Source organism: Schistocerca piceifrons, chromosome 2, assembly GCF_021461385.2.
Source record: "Schistocerca piceifrons isolate TAMUIC-IGC-003096 chromosome 2, iqSchPice1.1, whole genome shotgun sequence".
NCBI lineage: Eukaryota > Metazoa > Arthropoda > Insecta > Orthoptera > Acrididae > Schistocerca > Schistocerca piceifrons.
Window position 1 is genome coordinate 969362973 of NC_060139.1, and position 25759 is coordinate 969388731.

Sequence of the window (25759 nt, forward strand, 5' to 3'; positions counted from 1 at the left end):
GCGTGTATTTTTTACCTTATCTTTTCTTGCACACCCTTTAAAAGGTCAGCCATCCAGATGGATGCATTAGATGTTATTTCTTATACAAGTATTAAGGAATAGTGAAAGCGCCAAGAGGAGAAGAAATTAAGATATCCAAAAGGAAAAATTTTTAAAAAAGAAAAATAATAATGTAAGGGAGGAAGAGAGAAAGAGAAAAGCTGCATAAGTCCACAATGGGAAAAACAACCGTTCGATGTTGAATATCGAACCTACCTAGTTCACATACAGTAGGTGCAGCGATCATCTGGGTTAAACAGACTAACGGTTACAGAAAGCTTAGCGCACAGTTCTGAGTAAGGACATGCGTAAAATCAACAGTCCTTTATGACAGCCGTCTTCAGGGATCCCAACAGGGCACAGATATCAGTGAGAGTAAGACTAGGCCTCTAATATCTCAGTATAATGTGCTGTATAAGGTTCGTCGTGTCTGGATAACTTAAATGATTTACTGCTTCAAGTGATACCTGTACGTTATTGGCATTAATCAGGTATGTGATGGCTGTGCCTTCTCGTATTCCTTTCATGAACTGATAGTTAAGAAACCAAACTGAAGGACTTCATTAGAAAAGACTTCATTAGAATCGAGTCTGCCTTAACATTAACAAATTGTAATTGAAACAATACCATTGTGAGGCTGTTCCATTTGTTGGTACAGAGCGATCAGCGTGAGTCAATGTCATTTGCGTACAACTCATGGACAAATGATTCAAATTGCGCTAAGCACTATTGGACTTAACATCTGAGGTAACTAGCCCCCTAGAATTAGAACTACTTAAACCTAACCAACCTAAGGACACCACACACATCCATGCCCGCGGCAGGATTCGAACCTGCGACAGTAGCAACAGCGCGGTTGCCGACTGAAGCACCTAGAACCGTTCGGCCACAACTGACGGCACACATAGACATTTATGCCTCTTATGCGACAGAGACTTCAGCTTTCTCGTATTAAGGGACTGGATACAGTCTACAGTGCAGAAGAGTGGACTGATGTACAGTATTTAGATTTGATATTTCTTAGCGGACTACATTTATCGATATCAATAAAAACATCGAAGATAGTCACCAACATTCTATGTGAAGCATTACACTTCAAAAGCAACGAACTTCCTCAAGATGGCACATATAATGAGTATCATGGTGAAAGTAACAAAAGGCAAAGCACACAATGAAATGCATACGTGGCATATCTACGGAGTATAAGAAGCAGTTACAGCGCATACTCGATACGTATGGAAACAAGTGATGATCGTGAAAGTGACAGCGAACTGTAGGACATAGATAATGATTAAATACTCAATTATAAGAGCAGACCATGCTTAAAATACAAATACCAGATGTAAAAAGTAATCAGCTTCATATTTTGTAGCATATCATATGTTATCATTGTACAAAAACATATTATATATTAACAAAAGATAAGAGAAATTGGAAAAAATTAGAGCAAAACAGCGTTTGTGTATGTTCTTTTCCATTTTAATAAACTATAAACTGTCATTTGTACGTAAATGGTCAATATTTTAACGCCCTTTCCTTGATAGCAGTACAACTGTTGTAAAAACTGAAACATCATACACATTCTGCAGAAAGATATTGAAAGAAAGTGATTTTCTTCAAAAAGTTTAAAAATTACGTGTGCATTTAGGCTTCTCATATTTACAGTTATGTTTTTGTCAGAGACTATTTGGCTTATAATAAGATCTCACAAACCCATTGCATTTACTTTTACTTTTTGATATGGTAATTAGTTCTGATACGAGTATTTAAACGATAAACTTTGACTCATAGGTCTCCTTTCCAAATTATTTTCAAACCGACGTAAGGGTTTTCCTTTCAGTATCGAGTAACCTATTAGTCCTCCTCATACCATCCTAAAACCTGGAGTACACATGAGTTTCCTCCTTTAATACGCTACTTGCTTATGTATGGAGCACATATTGTGCAGCTGTAAGAGCAGTGCGTCAACAAGTGCACCTCTATATATCGATGTTGAAACGTCCCCTTTTGACAAATTATACACGACCGTGCTTAACCTGACACACAATATTTTTGGCGCAACGCAATCTGACTATCAAAGATTCCTGCAAAAGAATGTCCCTGACTAACATTAACCTATGCATTTCACAAATCGCTTACCTCACAAAAATCTTGGTTACTCGAACTACTGCAATACTGCCAGCGCCACTACTGCCAGCTAAATAAAAGATTCAAACTACGGAAGGCACTAACTACTGATAGGGATAGTTAGCAAATGAAAGATATTAATAGAGAACAAACAATGTATTTACCTTAATATCATCATATATCTAGCAGTTCATGACAAATTACAAAACTCCGCCATCTCTCTCCCCACATCCACCACTGCTGGCGGCTCACCTCCAACTGCGCAACGCTACGCGCTGTTCACATCCAGCTGCCGCTGCCCAACACTACAATGGCAGACAACAATGCAAACTAGACACAGACTGCACACAGCACAGCCAGTGATTTTTATACAGAGGTTGGGTTACCAATAAAAAACCTAAACAGCCTACTTACATAGCCCCCATGCTCTCCACAAAAAATTTTACAAATTGTTTTGGGCAGTGGCCAATAATTTTTTTATAAAATTTTTCATAATTACAATAACAAAGATATCAAATGCACACACTTATTGATACACTGTTGGTCAAAAGCTAAAATTTTCTCACAGTCCATAAAGACAGTCCTCATCGTTCATCACAGTAAAAAGGCAGTGTTTTTCTCAAAGTCTGAGCAGTAAAAGAAAATGCACGCGGAAGTAGTGGATTTCCATGCAGTCTTGAAGAAGCAGTGTTGTCCTTCCAATGGAAAGACAGTGCTGACTCTTGACATGCAGACAAGTAATGGGCCACAACAGAGCAAACCCACAGCAGAGTCAATCGAAGTTTTGAAGAGTATTGGTAGGTCATCACAGAGCAGACCCACTGTAGTCCTGGTAGAGATTACGATATTGGTGGGCCACCAGAGGTGCAGACCCACTGTAGTCCTTGTAGAAATAATGGTAACGATGTGCCATCAAAGATGCAGACCCACTGCAGTCCTTGTAGAGACGGCCAGCAGCCATCTGTTGCAACTGTGCAGGTACACAATCACCATTGAAGAGTCTTGCGGATAATGTAGCAAGTCTATAACCACCTCTTGTGCACTCACAAAGTGTTTGGAATTGTCCTCAGAACCAGCAATGCTGTTATCCAGTCCCTTGCTGAATTATTAATACACGTGCAAACGCTATCAGTCCCTACTTCTCACATATTGTCCATATACTATGACCAACAGAAATGTGTGCAGTGAAATGTAACTTACAAGTTAATAATATGATGAATGGTGACAATTACAATTTTATAACACAAGAATACAATTACAAAGATACAGAAAACATCATTAAAAACATAATAATACAGATAACATTTGTAGTAATACAGGCCTTACAAAAGAATAGAAATAAACATATACATCAGTGTTACAGGAATTATGACATAGGTACATACATAAAAGATCAGAACAACTTTTGAAACATCAACTTCACACATGAACATTAAAACAGAACAGAATAAATAATGTCTAAGCATCTTTACAAAGTAAATAGCATATTATCAGAGAATTCTACAACGTAAATCTTATTAGCTAGACACATAAAGACAGGAAAAAGACAAATACACAAGGGTACACAAACACATAGTGGGATAACACAAGGAAAGGACAGGGTTTGTTTTACTGCAGTATTTTGCAAACAAAACTTTCTTTACTTCTTGGAGATCTCCCTTCATTCATCATTATTCCCAAAAAGTCCTACCTATACCTCCTTCCTGTATTCTATTCATATTTCTTTCAAAATAATTATTTCTCAGTGCACAATACTCATTTTTGACAAATCTGTTTCTTATAGCTTCTCAATGCATTTTTTTTCTATTGTCCATAGTCAGTTTCTTATGTAGTCTACCCCCACTTAAGCTAACTTAAATCTACTGAGCTCAGATGCTAAACTAAGGGACGAGGCAATGCAGCAGCACAAAACAATTAACACAAACAGCAATGATCAAAAATACAAATGGCGAAGTAAGCAGCATAAATTACAACTAATATAAGGCAATGAGCAGCAAACAAGAAAAATAAATCAGTAGTAAACTGGTTTAACAGCGTAATACAAAGTCAAATTCAGTAACATTATGCCTGGCAAACAGCAGCAGCAAATAAAAAAAAACATATATCTAAACATGACATAGCTCAAGCAAGAAAAAAATAGTACACTAAAAATGGCCATGTCTAATACCTATGTCACATTTTAACACTAGAGTGATGCATCACAATTTATTCTACAAAAGAAATTACCAAGTACTTGAAAATAAAATTATGAATGCAGTTCCTGTGAAGGTAAATGTCTTTTTGTGCTCCCTCATTTTTTTTTTGAAAAAATTATTATTTACTCGATCTGTAGACAGAAAATATTTATATTAGTACATCTATAAAATTTTATTTTAACCAATGCTGCAGTGCAGCTAGAAACTAGATATCAAATGAAATAAGCAATTATGTACAAAGCAAAGCATAAAATAATCATTCAGTAGTCATGAGGCATTTGATAAGTTAGTAAAAATTCTCTCAATTCTCGTAGATAGACACTTGTCCTAATCAGGTGTGCACATGTAAGAATGTTTCCAAGTTATGAGCATGTCGTATTTGCGATGCTTTCTGTAAAGGAATGTCAATAGCGTGGTTAATGGTCTCCTTTTTTCTCCACCTAATGGCTTTCTTTTGTCAGACAACTATCTCACAGCTGGGCGCCCAAAACGCATTACGTCAAGGCCACTTACCTTTTTTGCTGAAATATTTACGACGGCAGTTTCCGCCACAGTGACAGTCTCATATAAAAATATTTCACAGGTCAAGAATTTGGGTTACAAATCTGTAGAAACAAAATCCTGTAAATTTAACAGCGTCCAAAACAATTTTCGTCGGCATTGTAATACATTCACGCATTTACATACATTTCATAACTCTTAAAGTACGATTCTTGGTTTCCAACATCCTTTTCCACAAATCAGAGTCCCTAACCACTACTCATTATTCATATATGTATTCGTCGACACTTCTTCAATATTTCATCATAATAAATATGTAGCATAATCAAATTCCTCATATACGGTAGCATCATCTTATTGATCATAAACATACCTCAGCAGCATAATACACATCGTCGTCGTCATAATATCATAACACCTCCGTCAAATATTGAAAACGTCATAGCTTTCTGCAATAGTTTCAAAACTTAAAAAAATTCTCTGCTCATTTCAATAGTGTCATCTACCTCAAACGTACTTTAAAAATCGTGATCCCATACCAAATATATCATTCAAAGCTCTCATAATATCACAATGGGTCCGAAAAAATATGAAGAGTTCACAAAGTACAGACAAAATACAATTTCGTAAGTGTGAAGTAATCCAACTCTGTAATTGCGTAAACATGTGTCACTGATGTAGTAAAAAAAATGTTTATCTCTCAGTTAAATGATCAGATAGCTGTGTAATTTGTGTGTTAGAGAAACATGGTACCGATGTGTAAAGTTGTATAAACAAATACCGTATTAGCTAGGGCTCCTTGTGCTTGCCAAACACATGGTACACAAAGTAGGCGTGTACCCCCCTGAGGATTAATGTAATTATACCCTCAGGTGTTACAGATTACAACAATGGAATGAAATGTATCACGGAAAACTTTCTTTGTAATTCAAAAATCTTTAAAAATAAATGTCTTAAGTATAAAATTAATCATTCAAATACGTGTACTGTAGCGCTTAACTGTGCGTCTTGTTGTAAGATAATCTCTGTGGAAGTGTCGTAGTTATCGTCCTCCGAAAGCTAAGTTCTGCAGAAGCCAATGTACTTACCTCATGATAAACAAAAGTGAAATGCTTTGCGTATAGATATCGTAGTTATTACGTACAGTACTGTGATCAAGAAAGTACGACACTGTAACTTATTGTTGTGCTAATAAAAAAAGGCTGTCTTATTGTAGCTATACCACAAAGTCACTATTAAACATGTTTTACTTTCCAGAAGAATTCAGAAAAACTGTGCAGATATAAAGCAGATACAGCACAAAAGCAACAATGTAAATTGTGTCACACATTAGTAGCGTCGTGATATAATTGTGTAGCTGTCAAAGAAACCAAGTGCTAAGTCATCTTGAATCCCACAGAAAGTACTTCAAATAAAGAATGTCTTTTCAAGTAAACCAAAATGTTGCATGAAAATCTCATTAGCAGTGCCGGTATATGTTCTAAGTATGTGAGCCTGATAGTTGTTACGTAATCGTGCAACTAACAAGCAAGAATGTACAAATACAACACTGTGTCGTCTGTTCACTATAACAATGCAATCGTAATTTCTGTTTAAAAATGTTCTCTAGGTTCTAGACTGGATATTTAACTTCAAACATTGTTGCATGTTAACAGTTTCTTAAGTCTGACAAAGCATACTAGAAATGTGAAGTGAAAAGTTTTATGGCAAAGACCAAGTTAAAAAGCAGATTATCTCTCAATAAACGGTTTTACATGTGAAATGTGGTGTAAACCTTTACTCTTCCTAGTACGCAGAGTTTCAACCTGAACGCTATTATCATGCGGTATACGTCGATAAAGAATACTGGAATTTTTCTCAAGGTTAGCGTCTATGTTATTTTTCTCTGAGCCAGCCGGCGCACGCGGCTGCCTACGGTGCGAGTCATTGTCTGTTCCTTTGTTGGCGCGCGTCGTTATTGGGATTAGGAGACCTAACTTCTACAAATTCGCCTTGCCGAGAGGGCCCTGCTCTGTTTGAATCCCGCCAGTTCTGATGCAATTCAGGTCTGTCGTTATGATCATATTGTCTGTCGTCATGTTGGTAGATGCCATAGTTTCTTTCTTGTCGGTCACGTGGTGGAGAATTTCTCCCTGGATCGTAACTGCGCGCTGGACCTTTGTGTCTAAAGTTATTCTGTCTCCCTTGATAACAATTATTTTGGTTCCCAAATTGTCTGTTTCTCTGATTGTCGCTGTGATAGTCACTACCGCGGAGAGGTGATCTTTCCCTGTAATTATTACTACTCTGCCAACAGTTGTCATACAGGTGGTGTCTGTTTTGGTCACGATGTGTGTTGTGAGAATAGCCTTGTCGTGTGCAGTTATTACTTCTTTCTTCGCGGAATTGCGACGGATGTGACCTGTAATTGTTGTTTTCCTGTTTTCGCATCCCGCGATTGTCAGTGTCAATTTCTAATTCTTGTAAGAGTCCTTGAAAAGCTTCAATGACGTCTTTGCAACGTCCTGCTAAAATAATATGTCGTAAATGTTCAGGCAGTTTGATTATGCAAATGCGGATGAGTTCTGAGGGGCTTTATGGGTTTGAAAGATACTGATTCTTGTGTAACATGTCTTCAAAATATTTCACAATACTGGAAAATTCAGATTGTTCGAAATGTTTCATCATTATGATGCTATGTTTTACTCGGTCTTGTGTAGCTTGAGACCAATAAGCTGAGAGGAAGGCATGATAAAATTCACCTTCACTGTGACAATCGTGAATGACCAATCGCATTCTTATAGCTGGTTCATTCTCTAAATAGTCACACATAAAATCTAATGTGTGTTCTAATGACCAGTTGGGAGGAAAACAATGAGAGAATTGATGGAGCCATGCTTGTGGATGAATGTCGTTGACAGAATTTTAAATGTTTTGAATTTACGTGTAGTAATGAACAGCTTATAGTCAAAATAATCATGTCGGCGAGTCGCATATCGGTTATTGTTAGGTCGTGTCGGCCGTTCCATCTCAAAATTCGGTGCACATTGCCAATTTCTTTCATAACTTCCGAAATGCCCTGTGTTATTATTTTGCGGCTTTTCCGTATTTCTAAGTCCCTCTTCCCGTGTTGGAGCGCGAGTGTCCTCTGAAATTTGTAATTTTTGTATTACTTGTGCCAACTGATCTTGTACTTCCCGGATTTCTCTTTGGTGTTGCGTATTAATTTGATTCAGATTTTGTTTCAGTTTCCTAATTTGTTCGCACTCTTCTGTCTCATTAAAGACTACCGGTTTTGTGTCATTCAGATTATCATCTACCTTCGTAGATAAATTATTTAGCTGATCCGAAAGTTCAACTACTTTCTCTGATAATGTACTAATTTCCTCCATGTGTCTTTCTACTGTGTCCTTTAAGTTTTCCTGAGTTTTTGCAAGTTGCGTAACCGAATCGGTAGATGCAACTGAGTCAATTTTAGCTTGCAAGGTCTCATGATTTTCATGAACAATAATTTGCAGTTCTTTTATGGCTGCTTAGTGATTCTGTAATGCATTTTCATGCCGCGAAAAAATAGGTTGAAAATGCTCACAAATTTGAGTTTTTACGTCATTACAGACTTTTTGACATTTCGATTCAATGTTATGTAACTCAGTAGTTAAATCTTCACGTGTTTGTTCAAGAGTTTGTTCCAATGAGTCTAACTTTTTAAGATTTTGTTCCACTGTGTCTAACTTTTTGAGATTTTGTTCCACTGTGTCTAACTGTTGCTGTGTTTGTCTCTGATTTTGTTTCATTTGTTGCATTAACTGCAATAATAATGTATTAGTGTCTGGAATCTGTTCCTCTATGCTTTTCGGCAGTGCATTTGCACCGGCAACATTCACATTTTGACAAGCAGAAAATGTGTCTTGACTTATTTGAGAAAGCGGTGAGGACCCAAAACGTGAATCTACAGTATTTGCGAGATTATTTCCTGTCATTTCGGATTCCTGAGGCGAGCTGTTGCCGACCGATCGATCGATGATGTTTCCCTGTTCAGTAATTGTTTCACTGTGTACACCATTATTTGCAACCCGCTCCATTTCCCTATGCACCATTACCAAATTACCACTTTGAATGTCTGTTAATTCATTACACAGTGGTGCTGATAAGATACGCTCGTCGTCACTATTATTTCTCAGTTTACTTTGTAGGCTAGTGTTACGTTTTTCACACGCCATTATTGTCGCAATATTTCACACGATAACACAGAAAAGCACAATTTGAAGAGCAAAAATAAGAGAACACATTAACATAGCACTGAAAATAATATCTAGTTAATTGCAGCTGCGAAACACTTGCTGCAAATCTACATGCATGCCACAACTGTTTTACTGTACAACAATGAAAAACTACCACAACAAAGGAAATTCTCTCTATGATTACGCGCTAGCAATAAACAATAGCTACACTAATTACACGAACTACAAGAAAAAATCAGAAGATTCCAGTGAGGTATCCTCGGCTAAGGGTCGACATATGAAACGTCCCCTTTTGACAAATTATACACAACTGTGCTTAACCTGACACACAATATTTTTAGCGCAACGCAATCTGACTATCAAAGATCCCTGCAAAAGAATGTCCCTGACTAACATTAACCTATGCATTTCACAAATCGCTTACCTCACAAAAATCTTGGTTACTCGAACTACTGCAATACTGCCAGCGCCACTACTGCCAGCTAAATAAAAGATTCAAACTACGGAAGGCACTAACTACTGATAGGGATAGTTAGCAAATGAAAGATATTAATAGAGAACAAACAATGTATTTACCTTAATATCATCATATATCTAGCAGTTCATGACAAATTACAAAACTCCGTCATCTCTCTCCCCACATCCACCACTGCTGGCGGCTCACCTCCAACTGCGCAACGCTACGCGCTGTTCACATCCAGCTGCCGCTGCCCAACACTACAATGGCAGACAACAATCCAAACTAGACACAGACTGCACACAGCACAGCCAGTGATTTTTATACAGAGGTGGAGTTACCAATAAAAAAACCTAAACAGCCTACTTACAATGTGAGTCTTATAAATGTCTTTCTCATTTCTGGGCGTTATTGTGAAAAAACTGTAGACTCCTTAAATCAAAGTTTTTTCTCATTGCGTATCGATGAACTAAATGTCGATGTACGGTGGAAGCAAAACGGTAGGTTTGAAGATTTGTTTTCTGTTGCAGGTTGAAGGATGAACCTGGATGGCCCAAAACGAAATGCCTCCAACGAACAAAAGACAGGATAGAAAGTTTCGCAGAACAACAAACGAATATTATAATTGAGCAAATGGCATATTATGAGGTTACGGTGATCCTCCCAAACATAAGTTAACAGTGGTTTGCCGTAGTTTCCTGAACATTGAGCTACCGGCAATCAAAATGGAAAGGAAGCTTGCAGTTATTGGATAGAAATTAGATCACAATGGGAAAAACAAACATACGATGTGGAAAATCGACCGCACCTGGTTCATACAGTGTGTGCTGCAATCAGCTTGGTTAAACAGACTGACAGCCACCGAAAGCTTTGCAGGAAGTTCGATGTAAGGCCTCTGTCAAACTCGACAATCCTGTATGAAAGCCGTCTTCAGAGACACACTCATGTTCCAAATATCGGCTAGAGTAAGATCATGCTCCCTAAAGCAACAGTATTCCCGAACTGTATCTCTAAAACTTAATTATTAAGGACACATGCGACAAACTGAAATGTGTGTACAGTGATTTAGCTGTGGAAGAAATTCTGCAACAGGTAAAGAAATGTGACGTAGCATGTGAAAGTTGCTGAATTGGACGGGTTACTCCTGTAACTTAAATATCAGATCTGAAGATGGTTCTGAATGAATCGAAACCGGTCATATGAATAATAAAAAAAATTGCAATCAAGACGGATTTAAAGTAACATTATAAAATCACTGATTGCTGTTATCCCATAAGACATTATGTCTGTTCTTGCAAAGGTAAAGAAATGGTCCTTAGGAGAGCCAGGGGCGCCAGTGGTATCCTTTCCGACAGAAAACTGTAAGCTTGTCTTAGTGAACGGCTTAGACGAAAGACCAGAATCTTTTCAACAACTGGAACAAAGAACCTGCATGAATGGAACAATGTAAATCGTATACTATTTGTGACACACACTGCACCGAAGATTCACGTGATCAGAAGCTTTTATTGAAATGAAAACCGTACGCTGAGAGGTGTAGGATACAATGTTACCCGATAAAACCTTGTGTTACAGTCTGTGCGCTAATGAGAGCAACTGCAGCTTCCGATAGGACCACAGACTAACATGGCGAGCTGAGGCAGCATGAATCGCAGGAATAAGCGCGTGTCGATGAACAAAGGCGCAAATGAGAGCTATACAGTTCGTCGCAGCTGTCTTCCGTGACCTTCTCATACACTCACATCCCAAAAGGACTGCTGTCATTTTCGGTTCAACTACACCACATCACGCAGTGGCGAGCCTTATAAAAGCTCTGCAGCCGGTGCTCACCTCAGCACTTCCATCAACATGAGGGCGACAGTGGCAGCTCTCCTCCTGTGCCTTGCGGTGAGTAGTGTGGAATGAGAAAAGTACGAATCGTGACTGGTGCTCCATTTGTCTTTTCTACCACATTAACAACTACGTATATATGCATATGCTATGATGTAAACTTTCTCGCACTCCTTCTCTTACGTTTGTAATACGATCAGGCACACATATACAGGGTGTCTGTCCTGTGTTAGGCGTATTTTCTCTGGTGTTTCGGCAGATATTTTCAATTTCGTTTTGCAATGTGCAGCTGGAATCGGCCCATAAAGTGACAAAAAATGGTTCAAATGGCTCTGAGCACTATGGGACTTAACATCTATGGTCATCAGTCCCCTTGAACTTAGAACTACTTAAACCTAACTAACCTAAGGATCTCACACAACACCCAGTCATCACGAGGCAGAGAAAATCCCAGACCCCTTCAAGTGAGACCAGCGTCGACAGAAAGCCCCGCTTTGCTTCCCATTAGAAACAAAATTATTTTCAAAGCGCCATTTTACATGTGCGATATTCGATTTATCGATATGCATCAACAGCGACAGTAAAACACGAAGAACAACTAGTACTCCAGCGTCGAGTGAGAAGCGCTGATGCATAGCGGTTGCAGTCAGCACGGGTCGGGGCAGTACTGATGTTGCTGGGCTTCTGGTTTGTGTTTTTATGTCCCTGTTAATGTATATCGATAAAACTAATATCTCGCTAGCCTAATTTGCCACCGCTCCATCGATCAGTCACATCAAATTCCGCTATAAAAATCGTTTTGTTTGTAACGGAAAGCAAAGTGGGGCTTTCCGTTGACACTGAATGGCGAACGAAATACGAGCTCAGCAGTATTTGTTTTGGCTGGTTCCAGCTGCATATTGCGAAAACACAATTGAGAATATCAGACCATACATGGGAGACAATGCAACTGATGTCTCTTAGGAGAGACACCCTCTATACATACTACACTTTCTCTAATGGCGACGAGAGAGATTGTGATTGCTTATATGTTTCTGTGCTTGAAGTAGTCGAACTGAATTTAGATTGACAAAGTCTAAATAGGTGGAAGCCAGATGCATTATCACGATCAATCATTTCCTCATTTTATCCAGATCTACTAGTTATATGTATGTTTCGAAACAGAATGAATGACATACTTTACAGTACATCTTTTTATTGTAGGTATCAGCATGCCGCAGCCAAGAGACCCCACTGGGCCCTCCTGGACCAACTGAAGGGCCACAACCAACTGGTCCACCTGGCCCACCAACTGGAGGACCTGACCCAACAGGCCAACCCACTGGAGGCCCTGAACCAACTGGTCCACCTGGCCCACCAACTGGAGGACCTGACCCAACAGGCCAACCTACTGGAGGTCCTGAACCAACTGGAGGGCCGCAGCCAACTGGAGATCCTCAACCTACTGGTGGACCTCAACCTACTGGCCCACCGGCGCCGCCATCTGGGGTACCTGGTCGTTTTTGGCGTGGTGTCTTCTGAAGATTCTGCATCAGTACAACTCTGAAACATCAAAAGATTTCATCCACAGCATTTGGAAATAACTGAATCACAGCTTATTGATGGAAATGTTGTCGTAATCTCATTGTAAATTTATTTCTCATTAAACTAGCAATGAAAAATCTCCATCGATCTTTGTATCTACCGCGAAATTTAATAAGCAACCGCTTGATAAACAACATAAGTTTTAACTCAATCTGAAACTGTTTACAAAAGAATGCAGCTCCCTCCTATCAGAGGTTCGAGTCCTCCCTCGGGCATGGATTTATGTATTGTTTTTAGCATAAGTTAGTTTAAGTAGTGTGGAAGTCTAGGGACCTCATAAATTAGGTCGCTTACGATTCCCACACACACAAATGTAGCTGTTGACAACCTGAAAATGATGAGTCGTAAGTAATGTTCATAATTTAACCATTTCTTAGTTGCTTATTTCGTAGTTTCAGATATTGATTTATATGGTCAGAACCCACAAAGCGTGAGTAATATAGACATTTAGGGAAGTCAGTAACAGAATGGTTCAACATGAGACGGCACCCCTTTTATTCCATGCCACTCTACATATAACATACATCGTAAGAATGAGTGGTAATGTCACGCAAGATGAAACAAAAAAAGTACAGTACGTGAAGTAGTGAAGAAAGTTTGCAGTGCTGAACCAGGCTGCCTTACGTGACATCCAACCGAAATCTCAAGGTTCCTATGCCTTAACTAGAGCACACAAGTCAGAGCGTTAACCACTGCCACCCATTTCGCCACATCAGTGAAGTCAGATCGTATCAAATGTAGGAACCAAGTAATAATGATCTCCTTCCCTATGGACACTAAGCAGCACGACACTGTGTCAGAAATTAGAGTGCCCTGCAATCTCTCACACTGATAAGCCAAAACATCATGGCTACTGCCCACTGCGACGTCTCTGTTCTTGTACAGAAGGGTCCATATTCAGGAAAAATGGGAAATGCAGACGTTCCTATGCGCGACAGCCTATGAAGAAGAGAAGTCGTTACACGCTGCACGTACAGTAATGCAACTAGCTTCGTCGATTGCACTATGAGCTGAACATAACGAGGTGGCGTAGAGGTAAAGCCACGCGACCTCCAAAGAGGAGGGCCGTCGTTTAAGCTCCTCGCTTTCCGCTGCTCTGTGGTTTCCTTAACCACCGGGAGGGTTCCTATCGACAGCACACAACCAATTTCTTTCTTCATCTTTATTGTCCAACTTTGTGCTGCGCCTCTAATTTATTTACTTATTTATATAAACTCATCAGATTAGGACTTTCTGATTCCTTCTTACATTTTTAACGTGCCAAAAGTAATAAAATGGTATTAATAGAATTAAAAAGTAATGAATTTTTGTAATGACCATAAACTGACAACCGGCTACTAGCGTTAATATTAAGGGTAATACTACTACTGTTGCTTTCCCTGCTACGGAGCACAATAATAATAATAATAATAATACTTTGTGGATCAAAAACACTACGTTTGAACAGGAAAACGGTGAATGAAACCACTGAGAAAATGAAACGGAAAATCCTAAGATAAATTTTATGCCCAAAACTTGTAGGGGAACTATATTACACAGATGCAATCAGAAAATCAAATAATACACAAACATCCGTTGTGGCATTAGAAACCATAGATTAAGATTCTATAGACATACTGAAAGAATGAACCCAGATAGACTTACAAAACAAAAAGTCAGTTTTTTTGACACCAGGCGTAAACCCAAAACGGACAAGGTAAAATTTATTCTGAGATCAAAACTCATCTAAAATTGCCAGGAAATACTTCTAAAAATCATCGGAGTCAATACTCACAAATGGCAAGTTGACGTAGACAAAAAGCCTAAAAGAATACTGGGACAACATGTTGAGAAGAGAGAAAGGAAGCCCATAGGAAAAGAATGAAAGAAATTTGGGCACAAGGGAAGGCAAATGCCGACCTATAAATACTTTGTGTAGCCCTAATAGGCTTATTTCCAAATAATAATAGTAATAATACTGATAGCAGCAGATACAAAATATATTTATAGGTAGACAAAAGCAATATTGTGTGACCTATCGAAGTCACTGGTAGAGAAATTTATGCAGACTGCACCATCTAAGGGCGTTTGTGACTCAGGACGTCTTGTTGATGTGAAGGATACATAGTTGTAACGGGGTAACGAATGCGTATACAACGAAGTAGAGAGTATTGTAGTTTCTATAGATATGTCACAGGCTTTTGAGGGCGATCTTTCCAGGGCCAAGTGCTTACTACAGAGAAAACAAATTAATGATGAAGTGGGACAAAGCCTATTTTGCTCTAGTGGGATAGAGTGTTTTTGCTGTGTTGTTCAGACAAGAGTGATGAACTCGAGGAGACATATGAGGGAGAGTATACTTTCATGATAGAAGATACAGAAAAGTCCTCGGGAGTAAATATTAGTTCCGTTTTCATTAGTATGTGAAGTCTGATTAAAAAAGAATTCTGAAAAGTTGCGTGATGAAAAAGTATTGTCCACATACGCCTCATAAAGATAAAAATTTCCTGATTTTTCCATACGGCAATTCTATTTCATCCATCAAATAGCAGATATCTGAACATCAACAACTTCAAAACATCTTGCATTTCTGAGAATGTATATAGTTTCCCACTTCATGGACACTGCCTTTCACTTCGTCTGAATTCATCAAGTTTGAGGTCATCAAATCTTTCTGAGCACTTAAGTTGATACTCTAAAAGTACTTAGTTTTTGAGGGTTCTCCATCTTGTGGTGCAAGTGATGAAAGTGTTTTCCAATATAGCAAAATTCAGGTAAATTTGTCCAGTATTTTCTCATCTAAAGGATACACTTTTTTTTTATCGGTGGATGTTTGTGTATTTTTTACTTTATCTTTTCTTGCACATCCTTCAATAGGTCAACCATCCAGATGGATGCATTAGATATTATTTATTATACAACTGCTAAGTGACATTAACGACACCAAGAGGAGAAGAAATTAAGATCCACAAAAGAAAACTTTTTCTAAAAAAAAGAAAAATAATAATGAAAGAGAGAGAGAGAGAGGGAAAAGCTGCGTAAACCCCAATGGGAAAAACAAATGTACGACGTTGAATGTCGAACCCACCTAGTTCACGTACAGTGGGTGTTGCGTTCATCTTGGTTAAACAGACTAACGGCTACAAAAAGCTTTGCGCAAAGATCTGAATAAGGACACGCGCAAAATCAACAGTCCTTTACGACAGCCGTCTTCAGGAATCCACTCAGGGCACTGATATCAGTGAGAGTAAGACTGGGTCTCTAATTCCTCAGTATATTGTGCTGTATAGGGTTCGTCGTATCTGGATAACTGAAATGATTTATTGCTGCAAGTGGTAGCTGTACCTGATCGGTATTAATCAGGTATGTGATGGCTGTGCCTTCTTGTATTCCTTTCATGACCTAATAGGTATGAAGACACCAAAATGAGAGACTTCATTAGGAAAGACTTCATTAGAATCAAATCTGCCTTTACATTAACAAATTGTAACTGAAACAACACCATTGTGAAGCTGTTCCATTTGCTGGTACAGAGCGATCGGCGTGAGTCAATGTCATTTGCTTAAACACATAGACAAATGGTTCAAATGGCTCTAAGCACTATGAGACTTAACATCTGAGGTCATCAGTCCCTAGACTTAGAACTACTTAAACCTAACTAAGCTACGGACATCACACACATCAATGCTCGAGGCAGGATTCGAACCTTCGACCGTAGCAGCAGCGCGGTTCCGAACTGAAGCGCCTAGAACCGCTGCGCCACAACAGCCGGCAAACATGGACATTCTACAGCTACATTTACACTCCGCAAGCCACCCAACGGGGTGTGGCGGAGGGCACTTTAAGTACCACTATCATTACCTCCCTTTCCTGTTCCAGTCACGTTTGGTTCTCGGGGAGAACGACTGCCGGAAAGCCTCCGTGTGCGCTCCAGTCTCCCTAATTTTACATTCGTGATCCCCTCAGGAGGTATAAGTGTGGGGAAGCAATATATTTGATACCTCATCCAGAAACGCACCCTCTCGAAATGGCTCTGAGCACTATGGGACTTAACATCGGAGGTCATCAGTCCCCTAGAACTTAGAACTACTTAAACCTAACTAACCTAAGGACATCACACAACACCCAGCCATCACGAGACAGAGAAAATCCCTGACCCCGCCGGGAATCGAACCCGGGAACCCGGGCGTGGGAAGCGAGAACGCTACCGCACGACCACGAGCTGCGGACTCACCCTCTCGAAACCTGGACAGCAAGCTACACCCTGGGACAAAATGCGCCCACCTTCTTTGGATCTTCCCTATCTCCTCTGTCAACCAGCCCTGTTATTAATCCCACACTGATGAGCAATACTCAAGTATAGGTTGAACGAGCGTTTTGTAAGCCACCTCCTTTCTTGATTGACAACATTTTCTAAGGACTCTCCCAATGAATCTCAACCTGGCAACCGCCTTACCAACAATGTATTTTATATGATCATTCCACTTCAAATCGTTCCGTACTCATACTCCCAGATATTTTACAGAAGTAACTGCTTCCAGTGTCTGTTCCGATATCATGTAATCATACAATAAAGGATCCTTCTTTCTATGTATTCGCAATACATTACATTTGTCTATGTTAAGGGTCAGTGTCTTACGCGAGAGAGACTTCAGCTTTCTCGTACTAAGGGACTGGATACAGTCTATAGTGCAGAAGAGTGGTCTGATGTACAGTACTTAGATTTGATACTTCTTAGCGGACTACATTTTGCGATATCAATAAAAACATCGAGGTTAGTCACCAATATTCTATGTAAAGCATTCCACTTCAAAAGAAACGAGCTTCCTCAGGGTGGCACAAAGATTGAGCAAATGGCATATTATGAGGTTAGGATGATCCTCTCCAACATAAATTGACAGTGGTTTGCCATAGTTCAAATGGCTCTGAGCACTATGGGACTCAACTGTTAAGGTCATTAGGCCCCTAGAACTTAGAACTACTTAAACCTAACTAACCTAAGGACATCACAAACATCCATGCCCGAGGCAGGATTCGAACCTGCAACCGTAGCGGTCTTGCGGTTCCAGACTGGAGCGCCTTTAACCGCACGGCCACTTCGGCCGGCTTTGCCATAGTGTCCTGTACATTGAGCTACCGGCAATTAAACTAAAAAGGAGGCTTGCAGTTATGGGATAGAAATTAGATCACAACCGAAAAAAAACATAGGATGTCGGAAAACTAACACACCTAGTTCATACAGAGTGTGCTGCAATCAGCTTGGTTAAACAGACTGACGCGCACAGAAAGCTTTGCAGGAAGTTCGATGTAAGGCCTCTGCCAGACTGGACAATCCTTTATGAAAGCCGTCTTCAGAGATCCACACATGTTCCAAATATCCGCGAGAGTAAGATTATGCTCCCTAAAGCAACAGTATTCCCGAACTGTATCTCTAAAACTTAATTATTAAGGACACATGCGACAAACTGAAATGTGTGTACAGTGATTTAGCTGTGGAATAAATTCTGCAACAGGTAAAGAAATGGCACTTAGGAGAGCCGGGGGCGCCAGTGGTATCCTTTCCGAAAGAAAACTGTAAGCTTGTCTTAGTGAACGGCTTAGACGAAAGACCAGAATCTTTTCAACAACTGGAACAAAGAACCTGCATGAATGGAACAATGTAAATCGTATACTATTTGTGACACACACTGCACCGAAGATTCACGTGATCAGAAGCTTTTATTGAAATGAAAACCGTACGCTGAGAGGTGTAGGATACAATGTCACCCGATAAAACCTTATGTTACAGTCTGTGCGCTAATGAGAGCAACTGCAGCTTCCGATAGGACCACAGACTAACATGGCGTGCTGAGGCAGCACGAAGCCCGGTAATAAGCGTGCGTTGATGAACAAAGGAGCAAATGAGAGCTATACAGTTCGTAGCAGCTGTCTTCCGTGATCTTCTCATACAATCACATCCCAAAAGGACTGCTGTCTCTGTTCGGTTCGACTACACCACATCACGCAGTGGCGAGCCTTATAAAAGCTCTGCAGCCGGCGCTCACCTCTGCACTTCCATCAACATGAGGGCGACAGTGGCAGCTCTCCTCCTGTGTCTTGCGGTGAGTAGTGTGGAATGAGAAAAGTACGAATCGTAATTAGGGCTCATTTGTGTTATCTACCACATTAACAACTACGTGCATATCTCCGGCGAAGCATATACTGAGATGTAAATTTTGTTGCACTTCTTCTCTTACGTTTGTAATACGAACAGGCACACATATACAGGGTGTCTCTGCTAGGAGTGATAGGCGTATTTTCTATGGTTTCAATTTCGTTTTGCAATGAGTCGCTGGAAACGGTCCAAAAAAACTTTGCTCATAAAAGGTTTCAAGTCGTACCCAGTGTCGACGGAAAGTGCCGCTTTGCTTCCCATTACAAACAAATTTATTTTCAAAGCGCCGTTTTATATTTGCGATATTCTTTTAACGATATGCATTAACAGCGACAGTAAAACACGAAAAACAACCAGTACTCCAGCATTCTCTGAACAACACTGCTGCATAGCAGTTGCAGTCATGCACGGGTCAGGGCAGTACTGTTGTTGCTGGACTACTAGTTATTCTTGCTGTTTTAATTTCCCTGTTAACGTATATCGACAAAAAGAATATCGCACTAGCCTAATTTGCCACCGCTCCATCGATCGGGCACGTCAAAGTCCGCTATAAAAATCGTTTTGTTTGTAACGGGATGCAAAGCGGGTCTTTCCGTTGACACTGAAAGGCGTACGAAAGACGTGCACAGCAATATTTGTTTGGGCTTTTTCCAGCTGCACATTGCAAAAACGGAGTTGTTAATATCTGTCGAAACGTGGGAGAAAATGTGAACCTGATGTCTCTTAGGAGAGACAACCTCTATACATACAACACTTTGTCTAATGCCGACGAGTGAGATTGTGATTGCTTATATGTCTCTGTGCGTGCAGTAGTCAAACTGATTTTTGGTTGAAAAAGGTGATAAGTCGTAGATAGTGCCCTCCTCTGTGAGGTGTACTAGTTTGCAAGAAGTGATGTTGTCCTACAACTTCTCTACTTCACAAGTGCGGTAGATTTCATTAAGTATATTCAAAATAATGCGAATAATTCGGCACCAGGAGTGGCGACCATTTCTCTTTCCCATGCAGCTTCATTGCTGACATATTCAGAAAAAGTCAAAAATAATTGTCCTTACACGCATTATTGTAGGTCTATGGATGGGAGCATGTAATCAGGAAGCCTGGTATGGCTCATGGGGCCAATTTGTATTACAAACTCAATTGATAGCCAACAATATTGATTATATATGATTCTTTCGAAACCGAATGAATGATATATTTTACAGCACACCTTTTTACTGTAGGTATCAGCATGCCGCAGCCAAGAGACTCCACCTGGCTCTCCTGGACCAACTGAAGGGCCACAACCAACTGGTCCACCTGGCCCACCAACTGGAGGACCTGACCCAACAGGCCAACCCACTGGAGGCCCTGAACCAACTGGACCACCTGGTCCACCAACTGGAGGACCTGACCCAACAGGCCAACCTACTGGAGGTCCTGAACCAACTGGAGGGCCGCAGCCAACTGGTGAACCTCAGCCTACTGGTGGACCTCAACCTACTGGCCCACCAGCGCCGCCATCTGGGGGACCCGGTCGTTTTTGGCGTGGTGTGGTCTGAAGATTCTGCATCAGTACAACTCTGAAACATCAAAAGATTTCATCCGCAGCATTTGGAAATTACTGTATCACAGCTAATTGATGGAAATGTTCTCGTACTCTCACTGTAAATTTATTTCTTATTAACTAGCAATCAAAAACCTCAATCAACCTTCGTATATACCGCGAAATTTAATAAGCAACCCTTTGATAAACAACGTAAATTTTAACTCAATGTGAAACGGTTTAGAAACGAATTCACACACACACGAATGTAGCTGTTGACAACCTGAAAATGATAAGTTGTAAGTAATGTTCATAATTTATCAAGTTCTTAGTTGCGTATTTCGTAGTTTCAGAAAGTGATTTATATGGTCAAAACCCACAAAGCGTGAGTAATATAGACATTTAGGGAAATCAGTAACAGAATGATCCGACCTGAGACGGCACCCGTTTGATTCCATGCCACTCTGCGTATAACATACATCATAAGAACGAGTCGTAAGCCGGCCGTGGTGGCCGAGCGATTCTAGGCGCTACAGTCTGGAACCGCGCGACCGCTACGGTCGCAGGTTCGAATCCTGCCTCGGGCATGGATGTGTGTGATGTCCTTAGGTTAGTTAGGTTTAAGTAGTGCTAAGTTCTAGGGCACTGATGACCTCAGAAGTTAAGTCCCATAGTGCTCAGAGCCAATGAGTCGTAATGTCACACAAGGTGAAACAAAAAAAAACAAAAAATACAGTACGGGAAGTAGAGACAAAAGATTGCAGTGCTGAATCAGGCTGGCTTATGTGGCACTCAACCGAAATCACAAAGCACTGGTGGATGTCTGCCACATATTATTCTCTGGAACTTGTTACTACGTCAGCGAACTGGTCTGTGTTATTTATCCTCGGATCAGCACATTTATTGGTTCGTAAAACGACCGAAGAAATGAAGCAACAGCTTGATTCCATACCATAGCAGATTGTAATCAGATGTTTTCTGTATCAGCATGATAGTTCTGTTATTTATCAAGCAAAGACGATTCCATTGTATTTCGAAGAAAATTACTTGACATTTCTCGATACGCCTAGCACTGCTTCATTCCGCATACGTAACACGGGCTAGAATGTAGGTTGTGTACCGTAACAGGTCGGCAATATCTGATCACTATCCTTCAGGAAAATTGGAAACATTTTTATTACTGTTATGAATAAGACCACATAATTGTCTATGGGCAGGTATTGTGCTTGGATTATTTTTATGGCGTAACTGAAGCCACTTGCAATTCGTCAGTTACATGTCCTGAACCCGTTACATATTCAAATGTTATGTGAATTTCTACTAGGTATCACCTTCCAAGGACTAAAATGGCGTCTATGAAGTTTTAACACCATGGTTTCGTGAGACGGGAACAAATGTTGGCTTGTCTCTCAATGACTCCCACTCAGAGTAACTATTTGCTTTATGTTTATTACCAAATAATTTCTATTTCTATATATGCTTCAATGCGCGTGGATTAATGGCTGTTTCGTTTGCCGCGCAGAGCGGCCGCACGGTCAGAGGCAAAAAGTCACGAATTGCACGGCCCCTCCCGCCGGAGGTTCGAGTCCTCCCTCGGGCATGGGTGTGTGTGTCGTTCTTAGCCTAAATTAGTTTAAATTAGCTTAAGTAGTGTGTAAGTCTAGGGACCGATGACCTCAGCAGTTTGTTACCTTAGGAATAAACACACATTTGAACAGTTTTGTTCATCTAATGCATTCGCATAGAATAATACGTTAGTACTTCCGTTAAGAAACATTAGTGCAGTACTGACTCAAATTATTTTCCGAAATCTAGAAATACTGCAGTGCCTGGCATGATACGTGGCTTTCAGAATGCCGTGTGTGAATCGCGGGAGTTGGGTTTTGTAGAATCCATGCTGTTGCCATGAAGGAGGTTATTCTGTTCGAGGTATCTAATTTCGTTCAGGCTCAGAATCCACACATATTATAAAAATGGATGTACTCTTGCAAGCTTCCGGGCTCTATCAATTGCAACCAAGACTTTAAATGGCAAGACTTTAAAATGGCAAAGGCAATGTGAATCTGAACACTGGGAGGAGTTGTGGTCTGAATAACAACTGAGTTATTCTTTTTTAGCATTATATGACAAATCATGGGTAAAGAAACGCCACACACACATTTTTATCCGACAGTCGCTTTCAATAATATGCAGTCTGTGGTTCATAGAGTGATCAGCTGGGAATCAATACAACACACTAACTAGAACTAATCGAATTATCTGATTTCATAAATGTGATCTGTCGTATGGCCCAAAAACTACGCTACTATCAAGCATCTGCATTCTACTACTCTATAAAGAACAATATGGTTCCAAAGAACAAGGTGCTGTGAAGCATATATTGGAGCCCTACGCCGTAGCAGCGAATACTTTACCCTTCCGCACGACACGCTCGCCGAGCGCAGTCACGGACACCGGCAATGTGCTATTATTTGTGCGCTCCCGGAAACATGCAGGTCCGCGGTCTCACGTTCGGTTGATTCGGAACGCAGGTACTTCCCTCGGAGCCTCTGAAACCTCGGTAGATTCCAGTGTGTAGGTGGACCCGTTCGCTGGTCTGACAAACCAATTTGATTCCGGAACACTACTATGTGTGACGGAATATGTCAAACGTTTAGACGCCCGACTCAAAAGAAATAAGTACACTCAAGCATAGCGCGTTGTGTGCGAGATGCAAGAAGCAGTACCTCTGACGGTTCAGATGGTGACTGGCACAGGCTCTAAGTGGCACAGTAGCAAAGGACACAAGTCTCACCATCTAGGTAAAGACCGGCCATTCCTTTACTAGCGAAGCGTCAGTACAAGAGACAAGAGTGATCTTCCCTTTCTCTACAGCTTTCCTCCGCAGTTCGGTAGCAAAGCATGGTCAGACTACACCGACTTTAGCAAGAGGCAAACACGAGCTAGAGCTCGGCATTCGAAACTGGGAGACAGCCCCCCCCCCCCCCCCCCCCGCCCCCGTCCACCGCTCTGCTTAACAGATTTGACCACCCAGCGACTTTAAAAATTAATTGGGAGGAAAGGAAGAAAGATTCAGCTTCGCGCCCTCTTTCCCACACGTTTACTCCATGTCTTTGCTAAAAGCATGAATTGGATGGAACCACAAAAAATGGTTCAAATGGCTCTGAGCACTATGGGACTTAACTTCTGAGGTCATCAGTCCCCTAGAACTTAGAACTACTTAAACCTAAGGACATCACACACATCCATGCCCGAGGCTGGATTCTAACCTGTGACCGTAGTTATCGCGCGGTGCCAGACTGTAGCGTCTGGAACCGCTCGGCCACTCCGGCCGGCGGATGGAACCACAGCCCTCCATAAAAACATCCTTATCTCCCCTGTTCTGTCCACTTCGAACTTCCTAAAGAACAGCCATAGACTCGCTTAAAGGCTCGGGCCTTCACAAATATGCTCTGTAGCAGAGTCTGGACGCCTGGGCGCCACCACCCTGCAAAACTCTCAGCCGTCTCATCCGCTTTCTACCTAACGAGGGCCCAATACTCTGCTTTATCGCCGGCCATCAGATCTTACAATGCGCAGGTCAACGCTGCGGCGACTCTTCGGCCCTACTCAGCCTACTTGGATGTGGCCGCCGACCGACCGCCGCACCCAAATGTGTCTGCACAATGAGACCTGGGGACTTAGCTGCTGGGAACGTTTTCACCCAGGTTCCGGAGAAAAAAGCTCCCCTCAGCTCTCAGCCGCCGTACACTTTTACTGCTGTGAATTAACTCTGTATCCTCTTCTTTCGGACACAGGTAAAGCCTACCGCTATGCCATCACTAGAGCACACAAGCAAGAGCGTTAACTACTGCGAACCATTTCAACACAAGAATGAAGTCAGATCGTATTAAATGTAGGAACCAAGTAATGAAGATCACCTTCCCTATGAACACTAAGCAGCATGACACTTGTCAAAAGTGAGAGTGCCCTGCAATCTCTCACACTGTTAAGCCAAAATATCATGGCTACTGGCCACTGCGACCCTGGATGACTCCTGCTGGCATAGCGGGCACGTGACACAGTGCAGATTATTACCACGCAGAGCCTGCGAACGATCCTCTCGAAAACGTCGTTGCTGGTCGAATGATCACGTGCTACTGTCGTGAGCGTCTACGGAAAGATGTAGAAGGACAGTGAAACTATCACTAGGTGCTAAATGGTTGGGCGTTCAGACTCTTCACAGAAAGTGGGATTCGGAGGTATTTCTGCTTTGTAAGATATAGTAGATGGTGATCTGTAACACCTCTGTTGAAAGGACACAATTCTGGTGCATGCACAAGTGTTTCGGAGTACGCCATTCATTGTACATTGATGAACATGGAGCTCAGCAACAGCTCACCTCTACGAGTACACATGTTGACCCAACGACATCTAGAATTACGATTGTTGTGGGCATGGGACCATAGGGATTCGACCGTCGGTCGGTAGATAACGTATCAGCTCTTCGGGTGCATTACATGTTTGCTACACTAGGTCGATGGTCGTCTCCACAAACGCTGTCATCGACGTGAACGGTGGCTAAAATCGTGCAGCGCGTCAAGGACGCAGCCTGGTGGGAGAGGTATTATGCTATGGGAGACATTCTTCTGCGTTTACATGGGGCCAGTGGTAGTAATCGAAGACACACTGACAACTGCGAACCAACTGCGTCCCTTCATGCTTGATGTCTTCCCCGACGGTTCAAATGGTTCAAATGGCTCTGAGCACTATGGGACTTAACATCTATGGTCATCAGTCCCCTATAGCTTAGAACTACTTAAACCTAACTAACCTAAGGACAGCCCACAACATCCAGTCATCACGAGGCAGAGAAAATCCCTGGCCCCGCCGGGAATCGAACCCGGGAACCCGGGCGCGGGAAGCGAGAACGCTACCGCTCCCCGACGGTGATATCATCCTTGAGCAGTTTAATTTTCCATATCTCTGACCGAGAACCGTGCTACGGTGGTTTGAGCAGCACTATGGTGAACTCACGTTGGTATATCGACGACCAAATTCGCCTGGAACTCATCAGGGTCGCTATCTGGCGTTATCACGCCTTACACAAATCAGCGTCCTGCTATTTACGCGAAATACATGACCTGTGCATAGACATCAAATGCCACA

General features: G+C 41.2%; 3 protein-coding genes across 3 annotated transcripts in view; 2 read left to right on the forward strand and 1 right to left on the reverse strand.

Annotated features, from left to right (window-relative positions):
• Positions 1-25759, reverse strand: part of LOC124776537 (proline-rich protein 2-like) — a 114799-nt gene that overhangs the window by 32362 nt on the left and 56678 nt on the right. The window lies entirely within an intron of this gene.
• LOC124776535 (proline-rich protein HaeIII subfamily 1-like) lies at positions 11282-13034 on the forward strand. Its single transcript, XM_047251563.1, has 2 exons — positions 11282-11426; positions 12573-13034. Exons 1-2 carry the CDS (start codon positions 11388-11390, stop codon positions 12888-12890), a joined length of 357 nt encoding a protein of 118 aa, XP_047107519.1. The 5' UTR covers positions 11282-11387; the 3' UTR covers positions 12891-13034.
• Positions 18878-20724, forward strand: LOC124776532 (proline-rich protein HaeIII subfamily 1-like). Its single transcript, XM_047251560.1, has 2 exons — positions 18878-19033; positions 20310-20724. The coding sequence occupies exons 1-2, from the start codon at positions 18995-18997 to the stop codon at positions 20625-20627; spliced, it is 357 nt and encodes a 118-aa protein (XP_047107516.1). The 5' UTR covers positions 18878-18994; the 3' UTR covers positions 20628-20724.